The following is a 22,626-nucleotide window of genomic DNA, read 5'->3' as shown; positions in this document are numbered from 1 at the left end:
ATCATTGCCCTTCATATTGACTTGTTTTGCATCCATTTGTAAATACATTTCAGCATTTTTTTTTTTTTTTGAGACAGTCGTACTCTGTTGCCCAAGCTGGAGTGCAGTGGCGCTATCTTGGTTCACTGCAACCTCCGCCTCCCAGGTTCAAGTGATTCTCCTGCCTCAGCCTCCTGAGTAACTGGGATTACAGGTGCCACCACACCCGGCTAGTTTTTGTATTTTTAATAGAGATGGGGTTTCACCATGCTGCCAGGCTGGTCTCAAACTCCTGACCTCAGGTGGTCCGCACACCTCGGTCTCTCAAAGTGCTGGGATTACAGGCATGAGACACTGCGCCTGGTCTATTTCAGCATTCTTTATTTGCCTATATATGTGTGATTCTTTGAATTTTCCTTTGAACTGTTTGTAATGTCTTACTGGCCTGTCATTCATTAATGAGTTAAATACATCTTTGACTCATGTTCGTTTTATATGAGAGTCATGACCTTTCTTTTTATAAAGTTATTTTTTAACACTACCATTTCTTACCCTTCACATGTTACCTAAAGTTTTTTTTTTTTTTTTAAATCAAGAATACTTGAGGATTTACTTCTAAAAATGGAATTTTAACATGTTTTGTAAAGTGGGTTTGGAATGTCTTATATTTTCACAAGATTAATTCTACTAGCTTCCTCTTTTCAGTATCATCACGTACTTTATCTTCCCTCTGGGGACTGTAATAAATATTTCTGCCATAAAAATGCAAATAGCATTAGACTAAGAATTGTAATGCCCAGGAGGCCTAAGAAGATTACATTTAGATAAGATCATACTGTTACCAACTTACGAGATTTTTTTCCATCATTACTCCACTCTATAGAACTGTTTCTTATTCTTTGTTTCCAATAGGTTTTAAAAATTATTTCTGACTACTGGCCTTTTAAAAACTATTTCTGTTCAACTGGGATATTTATTTCACTAGATCTTACAAGTGAACTGAGCTGGTGTATGTGCATAACTTGGCTGCAGATTTGCCTGTATGCAATGGCAATAAAGTAAGGCACTCTGATTTTAAGACATTTATTTCAATATATCTAAGACTTCATTGCATTAGAATATCAAATTGGCTCCTTTTCTCCTCTATAATAGCTATAGTTTGTTCAGCTGCAAATGTAGAGCAAAAAATGATCAACAAGTATTACCAGATTTTTGCTGTAATTCCTGTCTATACACAGACCTTTCTGTAATACTATATGAGAAACTATCTCAATACACAGCCAAATAATTTGAAATTTCTTTCAAGCCAAATTGCTACTAGGTCACTATGCTCAGTTACTAAGACAGTAGCTACATAGTCATTCTACCTACTCCATCTTTGTTCTTCATTTGATCTCAAAGCCTTGTTTTCATAATTTTCCTTTGCACTTGTCTTTTTATACTTAAACTTTCCCAAGGTCAGAAAGCAAATCAATGACAGAATAAGGAACAGAACTCCCAAGAGATTCCTAAAATATTAGAAGTTCCATCTTAGAACAGTGATGTCATCAGGATTATTATTATTATTATTTTTTGCTTCCCACAAACACCTAAAATAACTTCTTATAATAGAATCCCTTGGCATCAGTTTCAATCTCTTAGTACCTATTTAATTTTAATAATTTTAGAAGGAGGCAGCAAAAGTGGAATTAACAATATACAACTTCTAGTAAGCCATTTAAACTCTCAACACAACTATTAGGCAAGAACCTGGGAAACTGCGTGAAAGCAAAAAACGAGTAGAACTCATTTTGTAAGCAACTTATCTGTCAAGCAGCATTTGAGAATGAAGGAAGGTGTTGTAGGGTTTTATTCACTATCTTCTAGGATTTCCAAGAGTTGTTATAATTAGCTGGGGGCCAGGTAAATTCTATTAGAAATGCTGTGAGGATTATTAAGTACTTTTCACCCGTTGAGATTCATTTGCTCAATGTATTTGCATAGCTTCTGGTTGTTTTAAAGGAAAAAAATTCTTGTCACAGGCTACTATGCATTCTCTTATAAAGATTTTTTTTTTTTAAATCCAGTCTATTTCACGTTTCCTACTGTTTTCCTTCTTCCCTGACAGCACTGTCTGACTGTCACTCAGTATTCGATACAGGGCACAGGGTATTACAAAAGTTGACTTGTTTAAGATAAATGAGTCCCTGATTGTAGTACAAGAAGCCAGTTACTAGGGCATATTGTCTTCCATCGTGTTTTGTTGTTAATTCGTTCAGATGCTTCTTTTCATATCGGGAAATTGTTTCTAGGTGAATCTTGTAAAACACAGTCTTCACCATTGAGTATGTGCACATGAAAAATGAAGGTGGAATACTGGTTTATTAAAAAGTTATGCTTGTTTAGAAACTCTGTCAGAATACAGAGTCATTCAGAAATCTGTGACTATCTGTATACGGCCAGAAACAACAGACACAGCTATTGAAAGAACTGGTTTTCTTCAATACTCATCCATCCAAAAGCGATTGCTTTTGAAATCAGTCAGTTTAATGACTGGTCTTGAAAAAATATATATTTATTCTGTAAAATTCCTATATAACTCACCATGTTTGTTTTTCTGTTTTTGTTTGTTTGGGTTCTTTTTTTAAGCTATTGATTTTTTTTCTTACTGAGATAACATTCACATAAATTCACTATTTTTAACCATTCTAGTGTACATTTCAGTGGTTTTCAGTATATTCAAAATTTTGTACAATCATTACCACCATCTAATTCCAGAGCATTTTCACCACCCCAAAAATAAATCTCATGCTCACTAGGCAGTCACTTCTCATTCCCCCTTAATTGCCAGTGCCTGCCAATTGCCAACCTATTTTGTCTTTATGGATTTGTCTATTCTGGGCATTTCATATAAAAGGAATAATACAATATGTGGGCTTTTGTGTCTGGGTTTCACTTAGCACAGCATTTTCAAGGTTTATTCAAATTATAATGTGTATCAGTATTTAATTCCTTTTTATGGCTGGATAATAGTCCATTGTATAGATATACCATAGTTTGTTTATCCATTCATCAACTGATGGACATTTGAGTTGTTTCCATTTTTTAGCTACTATGAAAAATACTTCTATGAACATTCATGTACAAGATTTTGTGTAGACATGTTTTTAATTCACTTGGGTATATACTGAGGGGTAGAATTGCTGGGTCATATGGCAACTCTATGTTAAAATTTTTGAGAGGGCTGGGTGTGATGACTGACACCTGTAATCCCAGCACTTTGGGAGGCTGAGCTGGGCAGATCACCTGAGGTCAGGAGTTCAAGACCAGCCTTCAACATGGTGAAACCCCATCTCTACTAAAAATACAAAAATTAGCTGGGCATGGTGGTGGGAACCTATAATCCCGGCTACTCTGGAGGCTGAGACAAGAGAATTGCTTGAACCTGGGAGGCAGAGGTTGCAGTGAGCCAAGATTGCACCACTGCACTCCAACCTGGGCAACAAGAGCAAAACTTGGTCTCAAAAACAAAAACAAAAACAAAATTTGAGAAAATTCCGGACTGTTTTCCATAGCAGCAGTAGCATTTTACATTTCTACCAGCAATGTATGAAGGTTCCAACTTTTCCATATCCTCCGCAACACTTGTTATTTGTCTTTTCGATCATAGCCATGGATGTAAAGTGGTATCACAATGTCGTTTTGATTTGCATCTCCCTAATGACTAATGACATTGAACATCTTTTTATGTGCTTATTGGCCATTTGCATATCTTCTTTGGGTGGCTCAAGACCAGTCATTCAAATATTTTACCGATTATTAAACTGGGTTATTTGTCTTTTTGTTGTTGAGTTGTAAGAGTTCTTTATATATTCTGGATAGTAGAACTTTTTCAAATATATGATTTGAAAGTATTTACTCCCATTCTGTGCATTGTCTTTTCAGTTTCTTGATAGTGTCCTTTGATGCACAAAAGTTTTTCATTTTGATGATGTCCAATTTATTTGTTTTCTTTATGTGCTGCTTGTGCTTTTGGCGTCATATCTAAGAAACCATTGCTTAATCCAAAGTCATGAAGATCTACACCTATGTTTCTTTATAAGAGTTTTATAATTTTAGCTCTATATTTAGGTCTTTGATCCATTTTGAGTTAATTTTTGTTAATTTTGGCCACAAATGTATTTCTGAATTTATTCAGAGTTTATTTCTGAGCTCTCTCTCCTGTTGATTTATATGTCTATCCTTTTGCCAGTACCACACTGTTTTGATTACTATAGATTTGAGGTAAGCTTTGAAATTAGAAAGTGTGAGTTCTCCAACTTTGTTGTTCTTCAAGATTGTTTTGGCTATTTGAGGTCCTTTGCTTTTCCACACGAATTTTAGGTTCGGCCGGTCCATTTCTGCAAAAAGGGCAGCTAGAATTTTGGTAGATATCACAGTGAATCTATAGGTCAGTTTGGAGACTATTGTCATTTTAATAATATTAAGCCTTCTAATTAATGCATGAAGTCAAAACGTCTTTCCCTTTACTTAGGTATTCTTTAATTTTTTTTAACAATGTTTCAGGGTTTTCAGTGTATAGGCCCTGCATTTAGTTAAGTTTATTTCTCTCTATTTTATTCTTTTTTGATGCTATTGTAAATGAGATTGTTTTCTTAATTTCATTTTTGGATTGTTCATTGCCAGTGTATAAAAATATAATTGATTTTTAAAATGTTGATCTTGTATCTTACAACTTGTTTATCAGCTGTAATAGTTTTTTGGTGAATTCTTAAGAGTTTTCTATAATATAAGATTATGTCATCTGTGAATAAATATAGGCTTACGTCTTCCTTTCTAATCTGAATGCTCTTTACTTATTTTTCTAACCTAATTGCCCTGGCTAGAACTTCCAGTACCATATTGAATGGAAGGGGTGACAGCAGATATCCTTGCCTTGTTCCTGATCATGGGAGAAAGTATTTGGTTTTTCACCATTAAGTATGGTGTTAACAGGGGACTTTTCATAGATGATCTTTATTACATTGAGAAGTTCCTTTCTAACCTTTATTACATTGAGAAAGTTCCTTTCTATTCCTGGTGTGTTAAGTTGAATTGAATTAAGTTATAAATTTGAACTAAAAGACAAATAGGCTACAGGATTTTTTGCCTCTGTTCAGCCTAAGGAAACACTATGATCCTGTGTTCTCTTTTATTTTAATGGCTACTAGGTTCTTATCTGGGAAGCAATGAAATCACTGCCTTTCAGAAATTCTGAGAACTCACTGAGCCAGCTAGGTTACATGCCTGGTAGTGTTGCCCTGATAGGGTTTGGATCTGTGTCCCCACCCAAATCTCATGTCGAACTGTAATCCCCAATGTTGGAGGTGGGGCCTGGTGGGAGGCGATTAGATTATGGGGGCTGTTTCTCATGAATGGTTTAGCACCATTCCCCTTGGCACTGTCCTCAGGATAGTGAGTTCTCAAGTGATCTGGTTGTTTAAAAGTGTGTGGAACCTCCCCCACCCTTGCTCCTGCTCCTGCCATGTCACAGGTCTTGCTCCCACTTTGCCTTCCACCATGATTGGAAGCTTCCTGAGGCCTCCCCAGAAGCAAATCTGCCATGTTTCCTGTACAGCCTGCAGAACTGTAAGTCCGTTAAACCTCTTTTCTTATAAATTACCCAGTGTCAGGTATTTCTTTACAGCAGTGCAAGAACAGACTAATACATGCCCTTAGAGATGCAAAATTAAAAGGCAAGACACTTGATTCATGTTTACTTGTATGAATTGTATAATGTTTATATTATATATAAAACATTTAATAGTAGAACAAATATAATATTTTTTTCCATTCTAATATGCGAGCTATCTTAAAGCTAAAATATATTTTGTCTTGGTTTTTGAAAGCATAATTTTCTCTATTTTTTTTCTACCTAAAGACTAGGAAAAGAGCTAAAAAGATGCCAAATTAGAATCCCATATTACAAAAAAATCTTCTATGAGTTAACAAATATTATAGCCCTTCTATATCCCTATATGTGTACTAATTTACTATTTTATTCCATTAAAATATTTACATTGCTAAGATGTAATGCAATTGTAGTCCCAATTATATTATTAAGGTTTTGAATGTCAACATTAATAGATCTTGTTTTCCTTACCATTTGAAATGGCTGTGGGTTTTTTCCATCTTCTGGAATTATTATAAAGAGTGTGTGTGTGTGTATTTTAACCTTACATGTCTTGTCACTAAAAATTTCCCTTGCAAGGGAGAATAAGGACTTAAATCACAGTTTATCTTCTACTGAATAAAACTGTTTTAGGACAAATTGAACTATGCTTCCAGCTATTACAAAATTGGCAAGACACAAATGAAATTCCGTGGAGACATGATTTGTGCACCAGAAGTCAGATATCTATCAGTAACCTCAGCTTTTCTCTTTCCATGTAGCTTTCTTCTCCCCATGAACCCATGATATTAGCAGTGAAATTGGAAGGCCAGGTCTTCCAGACACAGAGATCTGACTCCGGGCTCCCAGCCTATTCACAGATGGATCCAAAAATGTTATACTGAAAAGGAAGTATTCATGAGAAAATTTGCAAAGTGAGGTATGCCTTGAATATTTGGGGAGTATTTTACAGTAAGAAAAAGGTCAAATATGAGTTGCTCCTTCCCAAATTTAAAGAATGAGTATTTCAAACCTATTAGATTCATTTTTGCACTTTTACAATGCCCCAATTTTGACCTAAATACATATGTTTTCTGGAAAAAACATTCACTTTCTGGAAAGCATGTTCATGAAAAGTTAAATGAACAAATATTATATTTTGGAGAATCAACCTTACTTTCCCATTGGCTTCCATTTCACTTTTAGAGATGTCAGCTCTGATACCAACATTTTACCTTTCAGGTATTTTTATCCTTTCACCTCTCTGTGAAATAAAGGCCTATAAATAAATATCTAATTGTTCTGGGGGAACTCTTGAAAGGAACCCCACAGGAAATCCTTCCATGGGTGCCAAGATTATTTTAGAATGCCTCTGGTCCCAAAGCATTCTTGTTTCCTAATCATCAAAAACAGTAATCCTGGGCAATTTTTGTCATTAAAAGAAAGCGTATCTTACTGTGTGGAGAGAAAACACAGTCAAAACACTAATAATTGCCAGCCGTGAACGTGAATTTGGCTTGCCCTTCTATTAGGAAATATGAGGTAGTAAATAAAGTAAAATCAACATTCTGTACACCTTCTATAGCACCTGTGGGTTACTCAGTGCTAAGGGACTACCAGCAGAACTATGCCAGGCTAACACAGGAGCACTGAAATAAGGATTGAGGATAGGCTCAGACTAATTGTATCAATTTGGCAGGCTTTACATTTTGTTACTATTAGGAATATGTTGCACCTCCTTTGGAGACAGGATTACCTATTCCGCCAGATCCTAATGTGACAAATTAAATGATAGAGGTTGCTGGTGCTTTTCATCAGCAGCAAAAATGATTTAGGGCTAGAGAGGGAAGTAAAAGATGGTAGATCTAGAAATCTCTCTTCCTAATAAAACCATAGATATCCATGCCCCTCCAAAGATAGTCACTTCTAAATGATTTACTTTGTAGAATATCCAAAGTTTTTGCTTTTATTCTTTCTCTTTTTCTTCCCTTTGGAGCCATTTCACTAGCTGTTAATGGAAGAGAATCAATGCTAATTTCTGGTTACATATTAAAATGTAGAGGACTTGGATAGTTTACCTATCCCTGTAAGAGCAGTCACACCTTCTAGGGTTATAGTAAAGACGGAGTGAAATAATGCATAGGAAAGGACTTTATAAAATACAAAACACCTAGGCCAGGCACGGTGGCTCACACCTGTAATCCCAGCACTTTGGGAGGGCGAGGTGGGCAGATCACTTGAGGTCAGGAGTTTGAGACCAGCCTGGCCAATATGGTGATACCCCCGACTCTACTAAAAATAAAAATTAGATGGGTGTGGTAGTGGGTGCCTGTAATCCCAGCTACTCAGGAGGCTGAGGCAGGAAAATTGCTTGAATCTGGGAGGCGGAGGTTGCAGTGAGTTGAGATTGCACCACTGCACTCCAGCGTGGGCAACAGAGCGAGACTCTGTTTCGAAAAATAATAATAGTAAAAATAAGTAAATAAATAAATAAATAAATCAGCTAACCTTTGGGGGTGAGAATTGTCTTTACTCTCTCACTTCCCTCCTTAGTTTAGATTCTGTGGTTATCATGATGATCAATCCCGTGAACCCACCCTCATCGCCCCTGCCCTCTTCCAATCCCTTTTCTCCTCTCTTTTCTCTGTTCTTGGCACAATGTCAACCCTGGTTAGATCCAAGTCTTCTATAGCGCAAAGCCAACAAAAAGAGAATAGGCTTTAGTGTCTGACAGGTGAATGTAAATTGTGGCTCTGCTCTTCATTTGTTTTGGGGAAGTCAACATTTTCAAGTCTCGGTTTTGCCTCTCTGAAAGAAAATGATGATGATATTCCATGTAGTTGTTATGGAGATTAAATTCAATAACACTTGTAGCATGACAGCACAAGACCTGGCACATAGTAGGCATTCAGTAAGGGGTAACTGTTGTCATCAGTATTTATAATCCATGATCGTTTTTTCTGTGCTAAAACCGAAAACTAATTTACAGATATACATTTCCAAACATACATGCATGTTTTACCATATAAAGGTATTTTTTAAAATCCTGACTTTATAGTCTAATTTAATAACTATTGTTTTTTAAATCTCTGTTCGTTTCCTTAACACCTTAAAGACTGAAGAGCTTTCTTTTCTCTCCCTTCCTTCCTTTCTTTCTTTCTTTCTTTCTTTCTTTCTTTCTTTCTTTCTTTCTTTCTTTCTTTCTTTCTTTCTTTCTTTCTTTCTTTCTTTTTCTTTCTTTCTTTCTTTTCTTTCTCTCTTTCTCTCTTTCTTATAGTCAAATTTAAAAACTTTATTGTTTAAAAAATCTCCTGTTCATTTCCTTAACACCTTAAAGATTGAAGAGCTTTCTTTTCTCTCTCTCTCTCTCTTTCTTCCTTTCTCTTTTCTCTCTTTTTTTTTGGTTTTCAGACGGAGTTTCGCTCTTGTTACCTAGGCTGGAGTGCAATGGCGCAATCTCGGCTCACCGCAACCTCTGCCTCCTGGGTCCAAGTAATTCTTCCGCCCCAGTCTCTGGAGTAGCTGGGACTATAGGCGCGTGCCACCACGCCCAGCTAATTTTTGTATTTTAGTAGAGATGGGGTTTTACCATGTTGGCCAGGCAGATTACTCCCGACCTCAGGTGATCCACCTGCCTCGGCAGCCCAAAGTGCTGGGATTACAAGCGTGAGCCACCGTATCCGGCCTGAAGAGCTTTCTAATTATACTTTTGGCTTATTCATAGAACAGTAAATACATTTGAAAAAGAAGATGAAAACTATAGTTTTAAATCTGTCCTTAATTTATAAAACATGGCATATGATATATGAAAACATAAATACATGAATGAATGTATCCAGATTCCTCGGGAAACACTTTCATAATGAGAGTATATGAATGATTCTAAAACCTGCCTTACACAGCTAGGTAGCTAAGGAACATTTTCCTCAAACCCCAGTATATGGTTCCACAGGTCTCAGTGCTTACCCTTAGACTCAGACCCATCAGTCAAAATATTGACCATCTTTTAAAATAAGTTCCAAATTACAGGAGAAAAATCTGCCTTAACAAGTGCAGCTCAGGGCATTTAAACATTTCTCACAGTATTCTAAGGCCTCCATGTTATCCAGTGGATGATATTTCAATACAATAATGAAACATTCCATATTCCCTCTTATTACCATTCATCACCCAACAGCTGTAAAATCACCAGCTGCTAGGAAAAAGAGAACTAAATCAGTCCTCTACAGCTGCAAAGAGAAAAAAGCTTAAGATCTCTTCACATAATTTCTGGGATTCCAGCAGGCTGGAGTCAAAGTACAGTTTTCCTTGCCACAAAACCCTCAGCCTTGTAAACATGTCAAACAGCACATAAGCTGTGATTTATTTTTGTCATTATTGGCAAAGAAGTGTATGAAGGAGAAGAGTAGAGGTGGCTGAGATAATACAATAGAATCATGACAGCAATGTAAGTAGTGTCTACCATATCCAGGGCACAGAGCATCAGATTTTAAATCTTCACCATAGCTACAAAAGGTAGATAATTATCCTCATTTTATTAGAGAACTGAGGTTCAGTGAGAACAGATAACTTAGTAAATGCTGTGGTAAGTCAGATTTAGCTGTGTTTGGCTCCAATACCAGGGTCTTAATCATCACACTGTCTGCCTTCCAGCAAAATGGACAGATGAAAGAAAACTGAACTGGTGAGAAGTGGAATGGATCTGGAGAGAAGGGGAAACATGGGGAAGGTGATGCTGTGTTAAAAGACACAGGAGGGGCCGGGCACTCATGCCTGTAATCCCACCACTTTGGGAGGCCGAGGCAGGCAGATCACTTGAGGTCAGGAGTTCGAGACCAGCCTGGCCAACAGGGCAAAACCCCATCTCTACTAAAAATACAAAAATTAGCCAGGCATGGTGGTACGTGCCTGTCATCCCAGCTACTCAGGAGGCTGAGGCATGAGGATTGTTTGAACCCAGGAGGGGGAGGTTGCAGTGAGCCAAGATCACGCCACTGCACTCTAGCCTGGGTGACAGAGCAAGACTCTGTTTCAAAAAAAAAAAAAAAAAAAAAAAAAAAAAGACACAGGAGGAATGTATTAAGGTAAATGAGGCTCCTAGTTTGTATCTCTTTTCCTATTCTTTTCTTCCAAAGAAAGGAAATGACCCTAAAATCTTATATAGTTTAAGAAATAGGGTGCCATTTCTATTAACTTCCCTAATTTGCTATCATCAGCCATAAAAAATTCTAGCCCATAAAATCAGATTTCATTAATTCTCATTTTAGCAACAATATTAGCCACAGATGAATTGGCATAGTCTGTAAAGCAATGGTTTTCAAACTTTAGCAAGCATTAGAACACCTGGAGGGATTGTTAAACATAGATTCTTAGGCCTCATCTCTAGAATTTCTGATTCAGTAGGTCTGGGATAAGGTTTGAGAATGTGTATTTCTCACAAGTTGCCAGGTAAGGCTGATGGTGCTGGTTCAGGGACCACACTCCACTGCTGCAAATAAAAACTGTGCTAAAAATTTAGATTTGTATGCACATACAGATAAGCTGACCTGCAAAAGAACAGTATTTCTTAAGAAGCTACCTTCCATTCTGCAGGCACAATCAGATTTCAGTTATTCTATAGCTGTATACATAAAATGAATGGCGTCCAGAGACACACAAATGTGGGACAATGAATCTATGCCTATGTTCTTAATAAGGCAAAAGACTATGCTTTCAATGTTCAATACGCTCAGTGAAGCAATCATAGGAATTAAAATATCACATTCAGGCCGGGTGTGGTGGCTCATGCCTGTATTCCCAGCACTTTGGGAGGCTAGGGCGGGCGGATCACCTGAGGTCAGGAGTTCGAGACCAGCCTGACCAACATGGGGAAACTCCTGTCTCTACTAAAAATACAAAATTGGCCGGGCGTAGTGACACATGCCTATAGTCTCAGATACTCCGGAGGCCGAGGCAGAAGGATCATTTGAACCCGGGAGGCGGAGGTTGTGGTGAGCCGAGATCATGCCATCGCACTCCAGCCTGGGCAACAAGAGCAAAACTCCATCTCAAAACAAAAAACAAAAACAAAAACAAAAAAACATTCAAAAGAAGCAACCATTTACAAATTTAATACAAGCTCTTTTCTAATTCAGAAAAAAGTATAGATAAAAGTCAAATGCACCCAAGCTTGGGGTGGAAAAATCGAAAACCAGAATCATTCACATTTCCAACCATGGTCGCTATTGGTCCAATTGCTTATGGGTTCTTTTTTCGTCTTTTTTCTTTCTTCTAAAGAGAGTAGGGACAGCAAGAATTGTCACGGAACTGGATCCCTGGAAGCCAACACAGTCTTGGCCACTTAGGCTGTTTTTTACCCGCTACCTGGCCTTATCCACAGTTTTGGCTTGGCTTAGCTCAATTCAAACACATGCTTAGTAATGGCACTAGGGGCTGCTACACTGCTGCAGAAATTGAAATCAGTATGAAAATGGGATAGAAAGATGTCAGGAAACTAGTATTATTTTAAAAGGAAATTATTTCCAATTTCAAAAGCAACCTGAGATTAGTAAGAAAATGAGGTTTCCATTCCATAGGGTCTTCTAGGATGGAGATGTCTCATTCTAACATCCTTTTGAAATGGAAAAACACTTAATATATAATCCCCTTTACTTGATTTTCCTGAACCTCTTTACAGGCTGATAATTTTCTTGCTGGCAGTATGTTGTATAGAATAGTTGTATTTTAAGACTTCTTCAAAAGTGCCTGTTAACTATGAGTGATTATCCCTTGTTGAATTTGGCAGAACAAAGAGAAACTTCTAGAATTTTTATTTTCAGCCTTAGAAAGTGTTGTTAACTCTGAAAGTTTATATTTAGAGGACTTACTTTAAAAAAAGAAAGTAATACTTTTAAATGCATGCACATGAATTTTTTTTTTTTTTTTTTTTTGACAGAGTCTTGCTTTGTCACTCAGGCTAGAGTACAGTGGGACCATCTCGGCTCACTGCAACCTCCGCCTCCCAGGTTCAGGTGATTCTTGTGCCTCAGCCTCTCAAGTAGCTGGGATTACAGGCGCCCACCACTACACCCAGCTAATTTTTGTATTTTTAGTAGAGATGGGGTTTTGCCATGTTGGCCAGGCTGGTCTGGAACTCCTGACCTCAGGCGATCCACCCGCCTTGGCCTCCCAAAGTGCTGGGATTACAGGTGTTAGCCACTGTGCCCGGCCACCTGAAGTTTTTATAAGGCCCTTGAGAACTCTGGCACTTTGTTGTGGTTGATCAGAGCCATTCAGGTAGTCTCATAGGTCCTTCAGTCCGCAAATATTGAGGGTCCACCCTGTGCCATGTTATGGGGGCCTCTGCCATTTTGCTCAGGACTCTACTCTGAGGTGGTCCTGTATGACTTGAATTATAAGAGACAGTTGAGGAAACAAAAGATTTGCATACTCTCCTTTCATGAATTCGCTAAAATATCATGGCAAAATATTTTGAGCACTCTACCTTACATAAGCTTTCTAGTTCACAGTCTGGTAGGTTGACATGTCTCTAAATATTTGTTATTTTCTGATTGAATCCTATCTGAACCCCGTTAACTGAAATACACTAAATCATAGCACCCTTTATTTGAAGCAATACTGTAGGATTTCAAAGATCTGTCAGCGTCTAGAAACAAGCAGGTATCTGTTGAATGAATGCTGCATTTTCTTCAACTCTGGGAGCCCAGATTAACTTCTACAAGTAATAGTACTGTTTCTGTTTTGGTTACTTTCTGTCCACTGTCCCAGTCATTTTGGTTACCCTGATGCTGCCCCAGCGACTCAGCCCAGCCAGCACTGTCCTGCTGGCTAACTGGATCATGGCTGCTGGTGGCCTATCCTATTCTAGGGCTGGGATAAAGAAGAAAGAATAGGGACGTCTACCCTTTAGGAAATGCAGTAGAATATCCTGCAGCCTTTTCCATTTTATTCATTTTGCTTTGGTTTGCTCAGAATTATCAGAGCAAAATATAAAATCGAAGAATTGGAGTGCTCATCCTTATTTTCTCCTTGTCCAGTCCCCATCCATAGTCTCTGGATGTGTACCAACAAGGTGCTTATAGATGAGCCACTCTGTATCTTTTCTGGAAGTCGGGGAGGTAAGGACAGATAAACAATGACACTAATTTTTCATCATCTCCCTATTCCTGTGTTGCTATCATTCAACCAAACACCTACTGAGCACCTACTTCCGGCCCAGGTAATGCACTTGGTCCCAAGGATGCAAAGATCATACAGTTTCTCAGAGAGTTCGCAGTCTCCTGGGGGATGCAGAGAAGTAAAAGTTCAGAGGAAAGTCCAGGAGTTGTATGAACCTAGAGGAAAGAGCGTTTAACTCTGCCTTAGGGTGAGGAGGGGGTCAGTCCTCTTCACGGAGGAGAATTTTTATTCATTCTGCTGGCTGGACAGCAAAGATACCAGGCATAAAATCGAGGTTCTTATTTTTCCCACTTTAAAATCTATTGAACAATGTTCCCCATTTATTGTCAAAGCTGGTTTCAGTGTGATAATGCTACTAATAGGATTATGCCATCCTCTTGCTCCTACTCACTTTATACTTTATATCTGAAGGTCACAGTACTAAAAACTGGCATGGGTGTTTTCCAAGGAATCTGGTTATCATGCTTGACTTAACACTAAAACCGAAGATTAAAAGACAAGTTAATGGGCACTTTATAGGATGGGTATGGAGTCGGAGCTGTGATGGGCAGAGGAAAAAATTAGCAGCACTGTGTTAAGCATATACCAACCAATGCCCAAAGCTGATGGTAACTTATGATTTGTTTTTCTTAGGGTAGGACTTGTTTCACCTACCATGTGGAATGTTCCTGGGGCCTTGACAGGTCTGAAGCCATGAACAGGTATGCATTGATCAGCGTGGCCATTGCAGAAGCAGCTGCCCTTGACAATGAAATCATAGATTGCATAGTGTGTAAAATGTTGAGGCTCTTCGTTCAGGTCATTTCTCTGACAGGGACAAGACTGTCGTTTTAGCAACTGCACGCGAAGGTTGGTGATCTTCAGCTGCTCCTGAACTTTGGCACTGTAAGGGTTCTCTGTATCGTATGGTGGTGACAAAGCTTTGAAAATAACCTGTAAAGAGAAAGAAAATACCATGCATTTATAGGACTGTGTGCAAACCCTGAATTGTTTGCCTAATGTAGCCCCTGTTTGATTTATGCCTTATGTCATCTGTGAATGATAAGATAACAAGAAGTTTTTAGACCTTGAGCACACCTGGGAAAGAGCTGCCCTGTTATTCTAAGGAGCAGATGTGCTGCCTGTTCGTACACAGAAGTATACATTGAGTGACCAGCAGAGACCTGATTCTTGAGATAAAGGCAGCCATACAAAGATCTTGCCGGGAAGAGCATTCTGGGCAGAGTGAAGAGCAAGCTTAAAGGCTTTGAGGCGGAGTCAAGCTTGGCTTGTTCAAGGAAGAACAACAAAGTCAGTGTGACTGGAGACCAGTGAACAAAGATACAGTGGCTGGAGAGGTGGACAGAGAGCAGGTGTGAGATCAACATGAATGGAGCCCTGTGGAAGTCACAGTACAGTTATACTGACTACAGCGGAAGCCACTGGGACACTGTAGGCAGAGAGGTGATATCTGATTTACCTTGCCTAGAAATATAACTCTCTCTTTTTGGATATAAAAGTATCACCTTAGAGATCAATTTCACACCAAAAGTATAAAAAGGAAAGAATCGACCGTGTAGATCACATCTCCAAGGTCTACTGGTACAGACCTGTCCTCAATGAAATATAACTTTGGAGGAGAGGGTAAGGGTAATAATTCAGCAGACATTTGGCCTCTGCAGCCCATTGTCCAGCCAGTAGCCAGAGTGGTTCTCTATAAACAGAGATTGGATCGTGTCACTCCCTTGCTTAAACCACCCCCACCCGAAGACCTCCCATTTTCCTCAGAACAAGATACAAAGTCCTTATAATGGCTCTGCCTGGTTTTTGTTCTTAGTACTTATCACCATCTGACATTATATTTGTAGTGGTTTAGTGATTTACTGTCTTCCCAGTCCAGACCATAAACTTCATGTAGGCAGTCACAGATGTATCCTAGGACAGTGGCTGGCACATAGTAAGTATTCAATAAATTTTTGCTAAACAAATTAATTAATTTAACATTGTTCTTGGCATTTGTGTAATAGGTGAGAATTCCAGATAACTTCCTTATGTCAGGTCCTAAATTCATTTGCCTACTCATTGTCATGTTATAGCACCAGTATCATGACAATAGTAAGAAATAACGGAATAATTAACCGGTATTTGTATTTCTAGCTAGTTTTGAACTTTTAAAGCTTAAAAAATGTTGTATCTTAAACTCAAATCAGATTCTGTCCCATTTATCCATATGCAAAGTGGTGGAAGGAAGCTTATCAGAAAATAAAATTGTCCAACAAACAATATGTCATATATTCAAAAGTCAGTACAGAAGTAACATCTTTTTCTTTTAACAACAGCCTGAACTAGAACCTGATTTTCTGTTTTGAAACATTTTTTAAAAATTGAATCCATTATGGGTTTTCATATGGTACTTATTCTCAGTATGACCTCCAAACACTGGCATTTCTGTTAGACACTCAGGAAGAACCCTTGCTCTAAATGATATCAATAATGTACTACCTCCTTTTTTTTTTTTTTTTTTTTTTTTTTTTTTTTTGAGACGGAGTCTTGCTCTGTCACCCAGGCTGGAGTGCAGTGGCCGGATCTCAGCTCACTGCAAGCTCCACCTCCCGGGTTCACGCCATTCTCCTGCCTCAGCCTCCCGAGTAGCTGGGACTACAGGCGCCTGCCACCTCGCCCGGCTAAGTTTTTGTATTTTTAGTAGAGACGGGGTTTCACTGTGTTAGCCAGGATGGTCTCGATCTCCTGACCTCGTGATCCGCCCGTCTCGGCCTCCCAAAGTGCTGGGATTACAGGCTTGAGCCACCGCGCCCGGCCACTACCTCCTATTTTATCAACCACAGTAATGCAAGGACATGGAAAAGGACACACCACTGCTAACCAAGTAGTTGCTCCATTGAAAAGTCTGTGGTGTCCTTCTCCTCGTTATCTGCCCACCCTTCCTTTTCCTGAACCTTGGTGGCAACTGTTTGGTCTCTCTCTCTGCGCCACGTATTTACCCTTGACATTTACCCTAGTTCCCTCTCTCACCCCATTCCATCTCCCCCTCACCCTGAGAATTGTTCTGCACAGGCAAAGCCAGAGGAAGCTCTGTCAAGGTCCATAGGAACTTTGAAGCTCTTCTGCTTCCTGAGCCCAGACAGTGGGAGCTGAATGGCGGCTCTGTGCTTGGTGTGCATGACACCACAGTTGGCACGCGGATATCAGCAGGGAAGGGACATCATGACCCCTGAGGCTGTGTGCTGGAAAGGAGACAGCAGAGTGCCACAGACACAAAAGTGAACGGGAATTTAAACCATGAAATCTTTTTTCCAGAAAGGAGACGCCTTAATCTGATACCCTGGGAATGGATCTACCCTGCGTCAGGAAACAAAGAGTGCGCCAATCCAGATGCTTCCAACTTCTGGCAGGTCGCCCTTTGGGTCCCACCCAGTTTTTCTTCAAACTTCCCCAGAAGAAGCCTGTATGGCATGACTGAAATGAAGTAAGAAAACACGTAGAAGCCCTCAGGACAGTATCAGCCTCTTCTATTTTTTGTTCCCATAAGGAAGGGAATGTATCTATAGGCCCACCACTGATCCTCTGTCTGCAACTGCCTCTTAATACACACTCCCAACAAGATATATTAATATTTAGAAAGCCGGGGATCAAGATTTTTGACCAGGTTCAAGCATACATCAGTATTTCTGGCTTGTTAGTGCTATTAGCCAGGACTTCATGATCGCATTTTTTAATTACGAAATTTTATTATGTTTTGGTGGTTAATATTATACTCATTACAGAAAAATCTGTCATGCAAAATACTAAGGATAATAAGTACCTACAATATGATCTACCTCCAAAGAGAACCAGGGAGGCCAACTTGATATCTTTCTACCTAAACTTCCGTATGTACGCATATATATAAAATACAACATAAACATCTTTATATGTCTTGTGAGTATTCTTCCAAGTCAATAAATGTATCTCTACATCAGAGGTTCTCAGAGAGTGGTTCCCCACACCAACAGCACCCCTAGGGAACTTGTCAGAGACACAAATTCTTGGACCCTATCCAAGATCAATGGAATCAGAAACTCTGCAGGTGGGGCCCAGCAATCTGTGTTCCAACAAGCCTTCCAGGTGATTCTGATACACAACAAAATTTGAAAAACACCGTTACATAATTTAAAAACCTGCTTAGAATTACAGTGTGTGGATATGACATAATTTATTTAGCCAGGCTGCTATTGTTAGGCAACTAGGTTGCTTCCAACTTCAGTGTAACCCACTGCAGGGAACAACCTTGTAGCTACAATGTGGATGTATAGACAGTAGTCAGCCCTTATCCTCTGGGAATGACTTCCAAGACCCCCAGGGGATGCCTGAAACTGCAGATAGTACTGAACCCATAGAGACTATGTTTCTCCTATACATACATACCTATGATAAAGTTTAATTTATAAATTAGGCGCAGTAAGAGATTAACAACAATAACAAATAATAGAACAATTATAACAATATACTGTAATAAAAGTTATGTAAATGTGGTCTCTCTCTCTCTCAAAATATTTATTGTACTCGCCTATTTTTGGACCATGGTTGATGGTTACTGCAACTGCGGTAAGTGAAACTGCATCTAAGGGAGGACGACTGTAATAATTTCCTGAAGATACATTTCCAAAGCTGAAATCAATGGGTAAAGGAAATGCATAATTTAAAAAATATCTGACCCTCTGAATGAATCATGGACCCCTTCCCACTTAACCTTTGGAATCTTCACATTTTCCTGGTCTTGCCTTATTTCTCTAAGCCTCAAATCCCTTGAACTTTGCCTGAGGATGGGGATTCTTGGCTCAGGCTCTGCCATTTCTTTGTGCCCCAGTGTAACATGGAAATCCTTACAAAGTCCTGAACAAGTGAAAATGACCTATATGATCTTTCTATTCTAGAACACTCATAAAAAATTCTCAATAAGAAGATGGAAAATTAGGTCAGGTGCCGTGGCTCATGCCTGTCATCCCAGCACTTTGGGAGGCCGGTGGGTGGATCATGACGTCAGGAGTTTGAGACCAGCCTGGTCAACATGGTGAAACCCCATCTCTACTAAAAATACAAAAATTAGCCAGGCGGGGTAGCAGGAAAAAAAAAGCATTCTATATATCTTAATTATACTTTGAGATGAAAATTTAAACAGAGCATCAATACAGTGTGAACAGAATAAGGAGTAAATATTAGGTACGTAATAGTCAAGGAATTCTTTGAAAATCGAACTCATACCTTAACATATTGCTCCATGCCTAACATTATATTGCCTATGTTGAATTATAAAAATTTGTAATAATAAATGTGATCGTATTTTTAAAAAGTCTTTTTAGCTGCTAGCTTGAGGAATATTCCAAGGCCGTCCTGTGGACTCCCTTGGAACTCGTTCCTTCCATGGTGGCACGCTTACACTGGTCTATTGTTGTTGCCTATTTACTTGTCTGTATCTGACATCAGACTCAGTGCTCAGAGGGCAGGGATCCTGTTGGTCTGGTTCACAACTGTGCTCCCCAGCACGTCCCACAGTCTCTGGCACACTGTAGCATTTCATAATGACTGCTGAATGAATAAATGAATGAACTATTTCTCCAAGTATCATTCTAAGAGGAGAAGCCAAACAGGGTCTAGAGTTTAGAAGAACACAGATAGCAAGATGCTCTTACCACAAGTTCCGCACTCTTGATGAGAACAATGTGAACACACACATCTATGTATAAACACTATATAAAAATATGTAATACATTTCAAAATGCTTTATGGATTTCTTCTGTATAGTAGCACACAAGATCTTTCATATTCTTAAGAAAAAGGATCAGGCAGGCACAGCAAACACTCCAAGAAATACAAATTTTTCCCATAGTTTCTGATCTAGTTTTCTTATTTACTAAAAACAGTAACTTCAGGAACATAACTGCATTTGTTCTTTAATAGTCCTTGAAATACTAGACATCTTCACGTTCTTAAAGAAGCAGCTTTTTGTTTTAATGATTTTCTCCATTGTTTTTCTGTTTTTCTTTTTCATTGGTTTCTACTTTTATCTTTATTATTTACTTTCTTCTGCTTACTTTGGGTTTAATGTGCTCTTCTTTTACAAGTTTCTTAAAGGGAAAACTTAGATCATTGATTTGACTTTTTAAAAATAATTCACTGCTTATTTTACCTTTAAGCTCTGTTGGACTTGAAGATCATTGATTTGAGATGTTTCCTTTCCCCTAAGTACTTCTTTAGTTGCATCCCCCCAGAGTTTGATATGCTGTGTTATCATTTTCATTCAATTTCAAAGTACTCTTGATTTCCTTCTGATTTCTTCTTTGAATAATTGGAATAAAAAGTGTGTTTATTCCAGTTATTTGGGGATTTCCCAGATACCTTCCTGTTATTGATTTCTAACTTAATTTCATTGTGGCCAAAGAACATATTTTGTATGTTATGAATCCTTTTACATTTATCAATACTTGTTTTATGACTCAGTATACGGTCTGTCTTGATAATGCACCTTGTATCCTTGAAAAAGTATTGAAATATCCAGCTATAATTATCAACTTATTTCTCCCTACGGGTCTTGCTTCATGTATTTTGAAGTCCTGTTGTTGGGTGCATAAACATGGAGGATTGTTGGTTTTTTTTTTTTTTTTAGTTGAAGTCTCGCTCTTGTCCCCCAGATTGGAGTACAATGGCGCGATCTCAGCTCACTGCAACCTCCACCTCCCGGGTTCAAGTGATTCTCATGCCTCAGCCTCCTGAGTAGTTGGGATTACAGGCACCTGCCACCACGCCTGGCTAATTTTTGTATTTTTAGTAGAGGCAGGGTTTCACTATCTTGGCTAGGCTGGTCTTGAACTCCTGACCTCAGGTGATTCACCTGCCTCAGCCTCCCAAAGTGTTGGGATTACAGGCGTGAGCCACCGTGCCCTGTCAACATGGAGGATTGTTATATCCTCTTGAGGAAGTGACTGTTTTATCAGTGTATGTCCCTTTTTATCCTTGGCAATATTCTTTGATCTAAAATCTACTTTGATAGTAATATAGCCACTCAAGCTTTCTTTTAAAGTGTTAGTAGGGTATACCTTTTCTTGTCCTTTTACTTTTAACTTAGCTATGTTTTTATATTTAAAGGGGGCTTCTTACAGGCAGCATACCTAATCTTTTTAAAAAAATTTGTCCAATATTATAATCTATGCCTTTAATGGGGATGTTTACATCTTTTACCTTTAATGTCATTGATGATATTTACCACTTCACATATAGTATAAGAAACTAGGAATAGTCCTCCCCTCAACCTTTGCACTGTTGTCATGCATATTACTTCTATATATGTTATAAGCTCCACAACACACTATTAATACCTTGGCTTTAAAAAGCCAACTAATTACCTTTAAAGAGATTTTAGAAATTAAAAAAGGCATTTCACATGTATTCACCTATTTTTCCTTTTTGATGATCTTCATTCCTTTTTGTAGGTCCAGATATCCCTCTGGTATCATTTTTCTTCTGTCTGAAGGATTTCCTTCAGTGCAAGTCTAGACGCTGGTGAAAAACTTATTTATTTATTTATTTTTTGGCTTCTTTATGTCTGAAAAAGTCTTGACTTCATCTTCATTTTTGTAAAATATTTTTTGGTGGGTATAGAATTCTAAGTTGACTTCTTCTTCTTTTTTTTTTTTTTTTGGCACTTAAAAGTTTCTGCCCCCACTGTCTTCAGGCTTACATTGTTTCCAGCAAAAAACTTCGGTCATTCTTAGATTTGTTCCTCTGTACGTAACGTGCTGTTTTTTTCTCTGGCTGCTTTTCTGGTTTTCTTTTTACCATTACTTTTTAAACAATTTGATTATTATGTGTTTGGGAGTAGACTTCTCCTTGTTTCTTGTGTTTAAGGTTTGTTGCACTTCTTGGATCCATGGATTTATAGTTATTATAAAAATTAGAAATATTTCAACCATTATTTGTTAAAAATTTCTGTTCCCCTCCTCTCCCTTCTTTCCTTTGTTGGTTCCAACTACATGTACCAAATTGCCTGAAGCTGTCCCAGAGCTCACTAATGCTATATTCACTTCTTTTTCTGGCTTTTTTTCTCCCTGTGTTTCATATTGGGTCATTTCTATTGCCATGTATTAAACATCACTAATCTTTTCTTCTACAGTGTCTAGTCTACTAATTCTGTTTGTTGTGTATTTTTCATCTCAGGCATCAGAATCTTCGAAAATGGTCATTCAATTTTTTTTTTTTTTTGCTATCTTTTCCATGCCTCTGCTTAATGTGCTCCATCTTTCTTCCACCTTTTGAACATAAGAAATACAGTGATAATAACTGTTTTTAACTCCTCAGCTACTAACTCTATCATTTGTGTCATTTCTTTGTCTGTTTCTATTGATTTTTCTTTTTATTATGAGTTGCAGTTCTCTGTTTTTTTGCAGGTCTTGATTGGCTGCTAGGTATCGTGAATTTTACCTTGTTGGGTGCTGAATATTTTTGTATTCTTGAGTTTTTTCTCGGGATGCAATTCAGTTTCTTGGAAATAGCTGGATCACTTTGAGGTTTGTTTTTACATTTTGTTATGTAGGATCAATGCATTTTCTAGCATAGGGCTAATTCTGCCCCTCTACTGAGGTGATACCCTTCTAATTACTCCAACAATGAATTACAAGGTTTCCCACACTGTCTGTCTATTGCTGGCCCCATGTTACCTCTGGGGATTGTTCCCTCCATCCTTCAGGGTGTTTCTCTCTGGCTTCAGGTAGTTTTCTTGGACATGTGTAGAACAGTTCTCAGCTGGAGACTTGAGAAGGACCATCTGCAAATCTCTGAAAGTCTCTTCCAATATAGTACTCTCTTCT

The 22,626-nt window shown here is 38.4% G+C and overlaps 1 protein-coding gene across 3 annotated transcripts in view; it reads right to left on the bottom strand.

The window, feature by feature from the left end:
• Positions 1-22,626, bottom strand: part of LOC105483672 (netrin 4) — a 121,813-nt gene that overhangs the window by 66,470 nt on the left and 32,717 nt on the right. For all 3 annotated transcript variants that reach the window (XM_011744644.2, XM_011744642.3, XM_011744643.3), the window contains exon 3: positions 14,441-14,719. In XM_011744644.2, coding sequence (XP_011742946.1) covers positions 14,441-14,719 — 279 coding nt within the window. The remainder of the gene's footprint in view (positions 1-14,440; positions 14,720-22,626) is intronic.

This window comes from Macaca nemestrina, chromosome 10 (assembly GCF_043159975.1).
Source record: "Macaca nemestrina isolate mMacNem1 chromosome 10, mMacNem.hap1, whole genome shotgun sequence".
NCBI lineage: Eukaryota > Metazoa > Chordata > Mammalia > Primates > Cercopithecidae > Macaca > Macaca nemestrina.
This window is presented reverse-complemented; position numbering and strand designations above follow the sequence as displayed.